The sequence below is a fragment of the Cynocephalus volans genome, chromosome 9, assembly GCF_027409185.1.
Source record: "Cynocephalus volans isolate mCynVol1 chromosome 9, mCynVol1.pri, whole genome shotgun sequence".
Taxonomy (NCBI): Eukaryota; Metazoa; Chordata; class Mammalia; order Dermoptera; family Cynocephalidae; genus Cynocephalus; species Cynocephalus volans.
In genome coordinates this window covers 8166095-8180305 of record NC_084468.1, presented here as the reverse complement: position 1 = coordinate 8180305, position 14211 = coordinate 8166095, and the positions used below count along the sequence as shown (strand labels likewise).

Here is a 14211-nt window from a genome sequence, read left to right as displayed (position 1 = left end):
CAGGGAATCCTTGTAATGTCTGAAAAAGAATTCTGAGCAATGATCTTAAGAAAACTTGAAGAAATAAAGGAAGACTCAATCAGAGAACACAATGAAACAAGAAAAAATATCCAGAATATGAAGGAGGAAATCTGCAAAAAGATTAATACCTTAAAAAAGAGTGCAGCAGAACTTCTAGAAATGAAAGATTCACTCAGTGAAATAAAAAAAAAAAAAAACACAACTGAGAGCTGAGCAGCAGGCTAGAACAAGCAGAAAAAAGAATTTCAGAGCTTGAAGATGGTCTTTTTGAAATAACTCAGGCAGACATAAAAAATGAAAAAAGAATTAAAAATAATAAGGAAAATCTAAGAGCGATAGCAGACAACCTCAACTGCTCTAACATCTGAATTGTGGGGATTCAAGAAGGGAAGGAGAAAGGAAAAAGTATTGAAAATCTATTCAAGGAAATAGTAACAGAAAAATTCCCAGGTATAGGGAGAGATACACACCTTCAGATCCAGGAAACTCAAAGGTCCCCAAACAAATTCAAGCCAAAAAGATCCTCCCCAAGACACATTATAGTAAATTTCCAAAGCTCAGAGACAAAGAGAGAATTCTACAAGCAGCAAGAGAAAAGTGTCAGGTCACTTATAAGAGAACCCCTATCAGACTAACAGCAGACTTCTCAACCAAAACCCTACAGGCCAGAAGAAAGTGGAATGATATATTCAAAATACTAAAATAAATAAATAAATAAATACATTCCCAGCCAAGAATTCTTTACCCAGCAAGGCTCTCCTTCAGAAATGAGGGAGAAATACTGTATTTCCCAAACAAACAAAAGTTGTGGTAGTTCACCACTACATGACCAGCCCTGCAAGAAATTCTCAAGGGAGTCATTCATCTGGAATCTGAATAATGGTGACCACTATCACAAATATGCAAGAAAGAGCAAAACCCACTGTTAAAACAAAAATGCCAGCAAGAAAGAGAAAGAAGCTAAATCATGCCATCTTAAATTTCCAACTAATATTGAAGAAGAGAAATAAAAGAGGAAATAATAATCAAAGGATATTTAAACCACCTAAACACAAAGCAATTAAATGATGGGAATTAAGGAACACTTCTCAATAACTACCCTAAATGTGAATGGACTAAATTCCCCATTCAAAAGACAGACTGACTGATTGGATTAAAAAGCTAGACCCAAGTATATGCTGTCTTCAAGAGACCCACCTCACCTGTAGAGACACTCACAGACTAAAAGTGAAGGGATGGAGAAAGATATACCATGCAGTTGGAAACCAAAAACGAGCAGGAGTAGCTATCCTTATATCAGACAAAGTAGACTTTAAACCAAAAAACATAAAAAGAGACAAAGTAGGCCACTACATAATGATAGAGGGATCTATGCAGCTAGAAGACATAACAATCATAAACATGTATGCACCCAATACTGCAGCACCCAGATATATAAAGCAAACACTCTTAGAACTAAAGAAAGAAAGAGGCCCTAATACATTAATAGTGGGTGATCTGAACACCCCTCTCTCCGTATGGGACAGGTCTTCCAGGCAACGAGTCAATAAAGAGACACAGGATTTAATCTGCACCTCAGGCCAACTAGATCTGGAAGTTATATACAGAACATTTCACCTAACAACTAAAGAATATACTTTCTTCTCATCAGCTCATGGAACATTCTCCATGATAGACCACATATTAGGTCACAAATCTAGTCTCAGCAAATTTTAAGAAACTGAAATCATTCCAAGTATCTTCTCAGACCATAATGGACTAAAATTGGAAACTAATAATAAGAGAAACTCTGGGAATTATACAAATACATGGAAACTAAATAATAGGCTCCTGAATGACCTACAGGTCCAAGAAGAAATTAAACAGGAAATCAAAAAATTTCTAGAAACTAATGAAAATAAAGCTACATCATACCAAAATCTGTGGGATACTGGAAAAGCAGTACTAAGAGGCAAATTTATTGCAATAAATGCTTACATCAAGAGAACAGAAAGACTTCAAATAAATGACCTAACACTATGCCTCAAAGAACTTGAAAAACAACAACAATCCAAACCTAAAAGTAGTAGACAGAAAGAAATAATGAAGATCAAAGCAGAACTAAATGAAATTGAGATCTAAAAAACAATAGAAAAGGTCAATGAAACCAAAAGTTGGTTTTTTGAGAAGATAAATAAAATAGACAAACCATTAGCTAGGTTAACAAAAAAAAGGAGAGAAGATCCAAATAACAAAAATTAGAAATGAAAAGGGAGATATTACAGCCAATACCACGGAAATACAAAGAATCATTAGAGACTATTACAAACAACAGTATGACAACAAATATGAAAATCTGGAATACATGGATAAGTTTCTGGACACATACAAACTACCAAGACTGAACCAAGATGAGATAGAAAACCTGAACAGATCAATAACAAGCAAGGAGATTGAAGTGGTAATTAGCAATCTTCCAACTAAGAAAAGTCCAGGTCCGGATGGTTTTACAGCTGAATTCTATCAAACTTTTAAAGAGAAGCTAACACCAGTTCTCCTCAAACTATTCCAAACAATTGAAATAGACGCTACTCTCCCAAACTCATTCTATGAGGCCAATATAACTCTGATAGCAAAACCAGATAAAGATAAAACAAAAAAAGAAAATTGCGGGCCAATATTCTTGATGAACCTAGATGCAAAAATCCTCAACAAAATATTAGCAATCAGAATACAACAACATATTTTTAAAAGTATACACTATGATCAAGTGGGATTCATCCCAGATATGCAAGAATGGTTCAACATATGACATTCAATAAATATGATACATCAAATCAACAAACTCAAGGACAAAGAATATATGATTATCTCAATAGATGCTGAAAAAGCATTTGACAAAATTCAACATCCTTTCATGATAAAGACTCTCAACAAATTAGGTATAAAAGGAAAATATCTCAACACAATAAAAGCCATTTATGACAAGCCCACTGAGGGCCTTTCCCTTAAGAACAGGAACAAGACAAGGATGTCCATTCTCACCACTTCTATTTAACACAGTACTAGAGTGATGGAGTTTGGATGTGTTGTCCCCTCCGAAACTCATGTGGAAATTTGATCTCCAATGTGGCAGTGTTGGAAACTGATTGAGCCCTGGGGGCAGATCCCTCATGAATAGATTAATGCTCTCCCTGGGAGAGGGGGTATTAATGAGTGAGTTCTCACTCTATTCCCACCAGAGCTTGCTGTTTATAGGACCCTGGCACCTCCTCTCTGTCTCTCTCTTGCTTCCTCTCTCGCCGTGTGATCTGCTTGTACCCGCTGGCAGCCTGCCACTTTCCACCATGAGCAGAAGCAGCCCGAGGCCCGTGCCAGATGCAGCTGTCCCAGAATTGTAAGCCAAATAAACCTCTCTTCATTATAAATTACCCAATCTCAGGTATTCTGTTATAGCAACACAAAACGGACTAAAACATAGAAGTACTAGCCAGAGCAGTCAGGCAAGAGAAAGAAATAAAGGGAATCCAGATTGGAAAAAATGAAGTCAAACTTTCTCTATTTGCAGATGACATGATACTATATATGAAAAAAACATAAAGACTCTATCAAAAAACTCCTAGAGCTGGTTAATAACTTCAGGATACAAAATAAATGCCCCCAAATCAATTGCATTTATATACTCAAATAATGAATTAACAGAAAGAGAAATAAAGAAGGTAAGCCCATTTACAATTGTCCCAAAAAAAAATAAAATGAAATACCTAGGGATTGATTGAACCAGGAAGGTGAAAGACCTCTACAATGAGAACTACAAAGCACTTCTGGAAGAAATTAAAGAAGACACAAAAAGAGGGAAAGATATTCCATGCTCTTGGATTGGAAGAATTAACATTGTGAAAATGTCTATACTACCCAAAGCAATCAATAGATTCAATGCAATCCTCATCAAAATACCAATGTGACATTCTTCACAGAAATGGAAAAAACAATCTTGCCTTTCATATGGAACAACAAAAGACCCTGAATAGCCAAAGCAATCCTGGGGGAAAAAAATAAAGCTGGAGGCATAACACTACCTGACTTCAAATTATACTACAAAGCTATTGTAACCAAAACAGCATGATACTGGTATAAAAACAGACATTAAGACCAGTGGAGTAGAATCGAGAACCCAGAAATCACCCCTCAGGCTTACAGCCATCTGATATTGGACAAAGGCAACAAAAATTTACATTGGGGAAAAGACTGGATCTTCAACAAGTGGTGCTGGGAAAACTGGATATTCATATGCAGAAGCATGAAACTAGATGTGCATCTCTCACCATACACTAAAATCAACTCAAAATGGATTAAAGACTTAGGTATAAGACCTGAAACTGTAAAACTACTAAGGGAAAATACAGGTGAAACACTTCAGCAACTAGGTCTGGGAATGGGCTTTATGAACATGAGTCCAAAAGCACAAACAACGAAAGAAAAAAATAAACAAATGGGACTATATCAAACAAAACTAAAAAGTTTCTACACAGAAAAGGAAACAATCAACAGAGTGAAATGACAACCTACAGAGTGGGAGAAAATTTTTGCTAATTATGCATCTGACAAGGGATTAATATCCAGAATATATAAGGAACTCAAGCAATTATACAGTAAAAAACCAAATAACTCAATTAAAAAATGGGCAAAGGAGCTGAATAGACATTTTTCAAAGGAAGACATACAAATGGCCAACAGACAAATGAAAAAATGCTCAGCATCACTAGTCATCAGAGAAATGCAAATTAAAACTACATTGAGGTACTACGTCACCCCAGTTAGACTGGATAGAATCAAAAAGATGGTGAATAACAAATGCTGGTGAGGGTGTGGAGAGAAGGGAACACTACTGCACTGTCGGTGGGACTATAAATTGGTACAACCACTATGGAAAACAGTATGGAGGTTTATCAGACAACTACAGATAGATTTTCCATATGATCCAACAATCCCACTTCTGGGTATATACCCAGAGGAATGGAAATCATCATGTCAAAGGGACACCTGCACTCCCGTGTTCATCACAGTTCTGTGTACAACAGCCAAGACATGGAACCAACCTCAATGTCCTTCAGTGGATGATTGGATAAGGAAGCTGTGGTACATATAGACCACGGAATACTACTCTTCCATAAGAAAGAACGAAATACTCCCATTTGCAACAGCATGGATGAGCCTGGAGAAACTTATGTTGAGGGAGATAAGCAAAGCACAAAGGGATAAATACTGCATGTGCTCACTCACATGTGGGAACTAAGAGAGAAAGAAGGAAGAAATAGTGTGTTGGTCTTTCAGAGGGAGAGAACATTCCTTGGGCTACAAAGTGGAGTGAGGGGGAAAGGTGGAGGGAGAGGGAGGTTGGAGATAATTGGGTGAGGGACATGGGGTACAAATGCAATTTGTGGTAATGGGTATGCTTCCAGTATGGATCTGGCCCTCACATCATGCGCATGAGGGGTGACAATCCGCATTGTATCTCATGAATATTCATGAGAGAGAGACAGAGAGAGAGAGAGATAAAAATGAAAGAAACTAAAAAAAAGAACGAATGAGAAAGCAAGTAAGACAGTCCTCTGGGCAGATGGTGCCAATCACACTTCTGGCCACCAGATGGCGATCGTGCCAGCCTTCTCCAAGTCAAAACCTCTTGCTCAAACTCGAAGACCTTGAAGAGCCACAGCTTGGGACCTCTTGCTTGGCAGAGAGGAAATAGCATTTGAGAATATTCGTGTATTTCATCAGGAAGGTAAATTTTCAATTTTCCTCTAATTGTCCATTACATAACAATAGTGGTAACTACAGGTGTGCTTTAAGGTCAATAAGAACTGTGCCTTGAAGTGCATTAACTCTCTTATTCCACACATGAGTTCCCATGAAGTTTAAGTAATCATCCCCCACTTTTCAATATGACACATAGTGCATGATCTCACATGTGGAATTTAAAATAGTCAAACTCATAGAAGCAGTGAGTGGAATGGTGGTTGCCAGGGGCTAGGAGCGGGGGGAATGAGACGGTGAACGTTAAAGGATATGTTTTAGTTATGCAAGATAAATAGGTCCTGGAGAATTAATACACAGTATAGTGTCTTTAGCTAACAATACAGTACTGCATACTTAAAATTTGCTAAGAAGGTAGATTTCATGTTAAGTGTTCTTCAAAAAGAAAAATGTGTGTGTGTGTGTGTGTGTGTGTGTGTGTGTGTGTGTGTGTGTGTGTGCATGTGTGTGAAGTAAGCCAGGCTCAGAAAGACAAATATTGCATAGTCTCATTTCTAAGTGGAATCTCAAAAGGTTTCCACATGGAAGAAGAGAGTGGGATAGTGGTGAGCAGAGGCTGGGGAGGGGCAAGGAAAGGGGGATGAGGAGGAGAGGCTCACTGGTGCAAAGTCACAGAGAGACAGGAGGAACAGCTTCTGGTGCTCCAGGGTGACTACAGCTAATAATACTGTATTACGTATTTCAAGATGGCTAGAAAAGAGAATCTTGAATGTCAACTCCACAAATAAATGATATGTTTAGGTGATGGCTATGCTACCTACCCTCATAGATCATTATATAATATATGCACATATTGAAACAATACACTGTACCTATAAGCATGCACAATTTAAATAATAATATTAATTTAAAAATTAAAACAATTATAATAATAATAAAGAGGGCAGGAGGACACTTAGGGAGGTGATGGATATGTGTATGGCCCCGATGGTGGTGGTGGTTTCACAGGTGTATACTTATCCCCAAACTCATCAAGATGTATACACTAAACATGTAAAGCTCTATATTTGTCAATCACACCTGAATAAAGTGGTTTTAAAAACCTCACCACATTTAAGACAATGTTCTTATCACAGTGTTCAAGATCCTTTGTGATCTGGGCACTCTCTCACCTCCACCATCACCTCTCTGGCCCTACTTCTCCTTGTGCTCATCCTGCCTCAGGACCTTTGCACTTGCCATTCCTTCCTTTAGGAATCCTCTCCCCCAGGTATCCACATGACATGCTCCCTTACTTTCCTCAGGCCTCTGATCTTATCGCCTAAGCAGAGATGCCTCCTCAAAGCCGTCTAAAACTTAGTAGCCCCACTCCCATCCCTCACTCTTCATGCCCCGGCCATCCCCCTTACCTGCTGCATTTTCTCTATAGCACTTGTCATCACCTGTGATTGTCTATTTATTTTCTATCTCCTGCCACTGGAATGTAAGTTACATGGGTAAAGCAACTTTATTTTTTGGTATTATATTTCCCAACACCTACATCAATAGATATATTAAAAATGAATCCATGCCTGACACATGCTCTGTGCTCAATTGTAAGTCAACGAATAAAAGAAAGATAGATTTTTTTTACAAACTCACAGTCACTAAAGCAAATCAGACAGATATCTCTGAAACAATAAATGAATGAATTTCAGGAACTCAGCATCTTCATTGAATTTTTTCCCCAGTGAATTGAATTGATTCCCCATAGACAGAGTGGGAGCTATGAAAGAAGACCTCTTGGAAAGCTGACATCTATTTTCTCTGGGAAATTCATCAACAGCAGCAGCAGGATAATCCACCAGGGAAATCTGAAATCCAATAAACAATAAAATGAGGGGAAATTAATTCTATGTTTTCTAATTTGGTACCTTCAGCAGCATCATGTAGCCTCAGCATTTTGGTAAATCATCTAAATAGCCAGACATCTAACATTAACTACATTGCCGTTGTTGTTGAATTATGTCCTAGGTCATATCTCATGATTTTATAATGCCAGGAACACTTATTACTTCTGTTTGCAGTCAGAATGGATGCATATAAAGAAGTCTATCCTACCCATTTAAAAATGAAAACAAACTGGGAGAATGGTAATTTTATTCAGTGAAGCAATTATCTTAGACCCGGAAAAGCTGTTGAAGTCATCCAGCCCAGGTTGTGTTGTGTTTTACTGTGTGGCTTGGGGCCCCCTGGACCTTTCATCAAGAAATCTTAAAAGGACATCCAATGAGAAGCAGATGGAAGCAAAGCCCCCCCATGGCATGGGTTGTTGAGCCAGACACCAGTCCCCCAGCCCCCAGGTTCCTCGAGGTGTCCAAGGGCAGTCCAGGGAGCTCTTCAACGCATAGTTAAAAAACACTGATTTAGTCCAATCTCTCTGTTTCACAAATGAAGAGACAAGGCACGGTGTGTAGCCATCCTGCCAGTTTTCAGTTGAAGTTTGAATCTCCTACAATAACAGACATGTTTTCTCATTAACTTTTCCCACCACCCTATAAAATAACATTTATTACACCACACCCATTTTTACAGAGAAGAGAACATTGCTTCCTCAAGGAGGCTTTTTCTGACACCCTGGACTAATACAAGTCTCCCACATATTCCTTTAATACCATACCCTTCTCTACATGAAAATCTCATCAAATTTTTCTTAATGATTTCAATGCATGTACACCCCTTAGGTATAAACCCTATGTCAACAGAGACAGTCACCCTCATCTTCACCATCACATCCCCAGAGCCTAGAACTTAGCTTATAAACAGACCATCCTGGCATATAGCAGAGTCCTTTGTGGGGAAGGATCGTTGTGTGTTTGTCTTTTTACCCCCTCTGCCTGGTAGTATACTTCGCTCAGAGTAGCAGTTCAGTAATTACCTTTGAATTGAACTGAATTGTGGAAATAATACTGCCTAGAACTCAGAAAATATCTGTTCCAGTACCTACTTGGACTTTTTATAGGGTTATTTGGTCTTGAAAAATTGTTCTATGTAGTTTTTCCTTAGTTTTGTCACCCACAATATAAAAGCGTTGGAGAGGTCGTCAAAAACCTTTTACCTGGAAAAATCTGTGATGCTATTTTCCTCTGCTGGGAGATATCTCATAAAGGTACTAGGCAGGAACTTGGATTAATAATAATATATATTATAATATTTATGTAATTTATATATCATAAATTCTTTTTTTTTTTTTTTTTTTTGACTGGTAAGGGGATCGCAACCCTCGGCACAGTGAGTGCACTGGCCATCCCTATATAGGATCCGAGCCTTGACACTCCCAGCGCTGCACTCTCCTGAGTGAGCCATGGGGCCGGCCCTTATATATCATAAATTCTAAACAGGAATCAGCGGTTACTAAAGGACCTTAGGAATCACACCTCGTGCAATGAAATCTTCATTCTTCCATTTACTAGCTGGGTGACTGCAGGTGAGGTATATAACTTCGCATGCCTCAGTTTCTTCATTAACAGAACAGGGGTGAAGATGTAATAAGGCCACAGAACTAAAGAGTTTAGCATGATGCTGAGCACCTAACAAAATCTCAACAAATGTGAGCTGACGTTATCATCAATATTATTAAAAATAGGAATGGTTTCCATTTCAGCATATGTCAAAATGGTGCTTAATGACATTTTCCATAAATTCACTGGTGTTCTCTCTTATGTTTTAGGAGAAAAATTCATCAAGGGGAACAAGGTAAGAGATGCCATTAAAATGCACCTGTTACTCACTCTTCCCTGTAGAAGCACAGAGATGGGGACAATGTAAAGGCTTAAATATCATTTGAAAAATATGTCCTAGAAGTTTGGTCAGCATTTGTAATTTCTATTTGTAAACCAAAAAAAAAAAAAAAAGTGTTGAGCATTGGCCCTGCTCAAAGAACAATAAACTTAATTTCTGATTCTCTTTTCTCTTGCAGACTCCTTTACCACCTCCTCGGTAAGACATTTAAAGCAGTGTTTTGTTTTGTTATATACTTTGATGATTTGTGCCAGCACTTGAAAAAAAGAAACACACACATTTGCTGTTGAAAAACAAATATGAGTTAATAAGATTAAACAAGGCTTCATTCAACCATTTAATCATTCATTCCACCGTAGTTATCCATTCAGTACAGCTTCACTCATCATTTCTTGGTGAATGTATTTCTTCCCTATTCCTTTTTTTTTTTTTTTTTCTCACCCTTTGTTTAGGACAGAAACCTGCCAGACGGGTAAATATCTGGCATACCCAGGTTCATCTGGGACTGAGATATGTACTCAAAAGACTTATAATATACAAATATATATTTATGTAAGTGCATATATGTACACAATACATATATAGACACAAATATTATTCTATTTATGCACATATGTGGAGGGAAAAACAGCAGACTTGACTGCCAAGGCTCTGAGCTGGGCACTTCTGATGCTGTATTGGGCCTGGGAGTTCAGTAGGCTGTGGGTCCTGCCATAGCAGTAGTTACACTCTCTGAAGATCATTCCTTCACTTCACTCTCTTCCCTCCTGGAGGGAAGCATCTCGAGCCAAGGACTGTCCTTTTCCTCTCTGCGTCTCCAGCATCTACCCAAGTGCCTGATACACTTGGTGGGTGAGTGAGTCAGCAGGTGAATAACATGGGCCACTGAGGACTTCCAAACACTTTCACATTTCTTTGGGGAGTTTTAACAACTCAGGTCTTCCAGTCTGGATGAGTGGAAGGCTGTTACCATATCTTCCCCAGGACTCCTAAAACAGGAAGCATACTGAAACGCATATGACATTCTGCAAAAAACAGCACCAGACCAAAGAGCAAGCTGCAGGGAGATAGATTTGGGCTCAGAAGGATAAATATTCTCACATTTGAAGCTGTCTGCAATGAATCAGGCTGCTCTGTAATGTCGTGAGCACCCCAAAACTGAAGAAGCGTCCACTCCAAAGCTGGGGATGCTGAGGGCAGGGTCTGAGGAGCCTCCTGCGTGCGGCTCATCTCAGGCCCCACTGTAACTCTTCACACACAGGCCTCCTGTCACCCTCCTGAAGAAGTACCAGCCCTTGCCCCCTGAGCCAGAGAGCAGCAGGCCACCTTTTCCTCAGAGACACACCTTTCCCGAAGCCCAGAGAGGGCCCAGGTGAGAGATCTGTGATGGCCGTGAGTGAAATGACCGGGAAGTGGTGGGACAGGGTGGGTGACAAGGGAAACCAAATAAGTCACCTCTCTGAACAGGCCCCCTGGTGGGGCCAATTATACCTGCAGGGGAAAGAGTCTCAGAAACCTGTGGTTTGATTCTTTACAGAAAATACAACTTCTGGGCCGAGCCCGTGGCGCACTTGGGAGAGTGCAGCGCTGGGAGCGCAGCGACGCTCCCGCCGCGGGTTCGGATCCTATATAGGAATGGCCGGTGCACTCACTGGCTGAGTTCCGGTCACGAAAAAGACAAAAAAAAAAAAAAAAAAAAAAAAAAAAGAAAATACAACTTCTTTGTAATAAAATGTGTTATTGAAAGAATTGCTCACTTGAGGCCTGAAGTAGTTACTAAAGAAAATGTTAAATGCCATAAAAGAGAATCAGGACATTATATAAAAAATGAAAAAGAGTTCAGATTATTCTAGGATCAATATCACCCTCAGCTTCCCATCACCCAGGCTGAAGAAATATAGCCATGCTTCAAAACCCTTTTGTCAAAAACATTATTGCTTTGCTGACAAATAAATATTTAACAGCCAACCCTCTGGTATTGTGTTGATGACGAATCCCCACTCCTTAACGTGTAGGACATTTGGAAGCCGGCTGTCATCACAAAATGTGACTAACTCGAATGAGCATTTGTTTTTTACCCCAAGAAAGTCTGAATTTCCAAAATCACCTTACTGTAGAAGTCAGAGCAGAGATTAGCATTTCCTTCTTGTTCAGAATGAATGGTGCTTTCCTGATGCGAGCTGGAGCCAGCAGGTCGGGGCGCAGGCATTATTTAGTTAGGAAGCATTTCTCATGGATACGGAAATTCAGGAAACCAGGCTCATTTTGAGGTTCTATGGGAAACCCATTCATCACTGTTCTGATGGTGGACATCAAATGGCCTAAAATGCCATTTCTCCCTCTACACTGTCTGGTGAATGTCTTCATCTCTCCATCCTTTACAACCACACACGAATGTACATCTTCCAAGAAGCACGCTCTTCCTCCTCTCTGCCAGGGAATGTCCTCCCTGGTCTGTCCCCCTCTCGACCAGCCCACGCCTTGGGAAGGAACGTTGGGGTTGGAGGGGTTCTCAAGTCTGGATTCAAACTGAAATTTAGATTCTACTTCTTGTGAACTGGCAGATTTGGGGCAGGCTTCTCGACTGGGGGTGACTTTGCCCCCTCCCTCCCAGGGGGACAGTTAGCAATGTCTAGAGACATTTCTAGTTGCGACAGCATGGGTGAGGGATGCTCCTGGCACCTAGAGAGTAGAGGCCAGGGATGTCGGTAAGCATCCTACACGGCAGAGGAGAGCCCCGGCACAAAGAATAATGAGGCTCAAAGGTCGATAGTGTGGAGGCTGAGAAACTCTGCCTTAGAATTTCCAGCAAAGTTCTGGCCTTTTCTGAGCCCAAAGTTTTTCACAGCAGCAAAGTAAGGATAGTATCAATACCTACCACCTCCCTCATGGGCTAATACGAGAATTAAACGAGATGATTCCCATAAAGTGCATAACAGTGCCGAGCCGGCACATGTTTATAACCAACACTTATTTCACTCTTTTTACCGTGGTGTTTTTGTCACCCTGTATAATATACCGAGATGCAAATCTGGCTCTTTCACCCCAAAAGGAGAAACTAGCTCATTTCAGCATCTTTGTTTCCTGGCCAGTGCCTGACATGTCGTAGATGCTCAATAAATATGTATTTCCTTCTGCAGCTTCCAAAGGAGCTCAGCAGCCTAGGAGTCACCAGATTTGTGCTGTTTGGATTTCCATTTTCAAAAAGTGAGAGACTGGGAGGCGACACAATAATAATAATAGACCATCAGACCCATGAAGTGGTGTCATCAGAGTTGGGAATATGAAATGCACCGTCCCTAAAGTTCCGATCGAATGGTCTATGATGTTAAGACCAGGTCAAACTGCAGAGAAGTAAGGAAATAGGAAATAGGACCAATAACATATCAGAGGGGACGAAGTTGTTGAATGTAGAGTAAAGATTTTTATCTTCTTTCTGTTTCTTCTTGCTGGAAACTACAAAATCCTGGGATGCAACAGAACTGGGTTTGGATCTCATTTGAGCCATGTCTGGCTGTACAGTTAGTTTCAGAAAGCTCTTGAACAGTTCTGAGTCCTGATTTCCTTGGTTAGAAAAAGAAGGCAACACTCCCCGTGTGATAGAATTGTAATGAGGACGTATGCCATTTCTATAAGGTGGCTAGGATAATGACATCTGTCACAGCACAAGAAAGACAGACAGAAGGAAGGCAGGAAGGGAGGAAGGAAGAAGAAAGAAAAGGCAAGCATTGACCAGGCACCTCCTGTCTGTAGCCAGCAGAATTCGACACCTAACTCCGTTTTTTCTTGAAATAGAAGCTATCTATTCTAGTGCAGTGTTTCTCATCCTGACTTTACATGAAAATAACTAGAAAGCCTTTTAAAGAGTAATATCCCCAGTGTCTGTTTTAATTGCTCTGAAGTGGGACCTGGCATCAGTATTTTTAAAGCTCTCCCAGGTGAACTGAATGTGCAGCCGGGCTGGGAACACGGAGAGAACCAGGTTCTGGGAGCACATCTGCTATGAACACTTCAAAGGCCCCTGAGCCCTGGGTGTCTATGCCCAAGTTCCCAGTGTCTAACACAGTGTTCCCTGGACCGCCAGATACGGCCCGGATCACACCAGCCTGTTGTGCCACCATCTGCTGCCATCTTAGTAGTGTTCATGTCTTTAGAAGTTGGCATTTCATATCTCTGGGGTTTCTGTAGTTACAGCTTATGTTAATCATTTTAGATGTGATAAGAATTATGCTGGATCTCTTCATGCAAACATCTCCAGGGTGTAATTACATTGTATCATGTTGAATCCTTCCAGCAACTCTGTAAACAATGGTTTTCTAAGGCTCAGAAGGGCACAGTACCCAGCCTGGTGGGTACACATGGTTCTCAGTAAATATGATTTCCCTACCCATTGGGGACCAGATGTCTCTAAGGTTCAGAGAAGTTAGGTCACTCAGTCAAAGTCACAGGATTAGTATATGACTGTTGAGGGGGCGAAAACATGCCAAGCCCTGTAGGAGACGCTGGCAACACCACCACGAATAAGAGAGTATTGCTTTAGGAAGAGAGCCATGCTTCCAAATTCACTCTTGGTGTGTCCTGCATGGATAGTCAGACATCATTCCTCATGAGGCTATTGCTCTGAAAACAGAAGGAATATTGGAGATCTGAGCTTCCGTGGGCATCCCTGAAGAG

The 14211-nt window shown here is 40.3% G+C and overlaps 1 protein-coding gene across 1 annotated transcript in view; it reads left to right on the top strand.

Moving 5' to 3' along the window:
• CLNK (cytokine dependent hematopoietic cell linker) overlaps positions 1–14211 on the top strand; it is a 97522-nt gene that overhangs the window by 44574 nt on the left and 38737 nt on the right. Inside the window, exons 8-10 of the mRNA XM_063107419.1 lie at positions 9467–9492; positions 9716–9735; positions 10799–10909. Coding sequence (XP_062963489.1) covers positions 9467–9492; positions 9716–9735; positions 10799–10909 — 157 coding nt within the window. The remainder of the gene's footprint in view (positions 1–9466; positions 9493–9715; positions 9736–10798; positions 10910–14211) is intronic.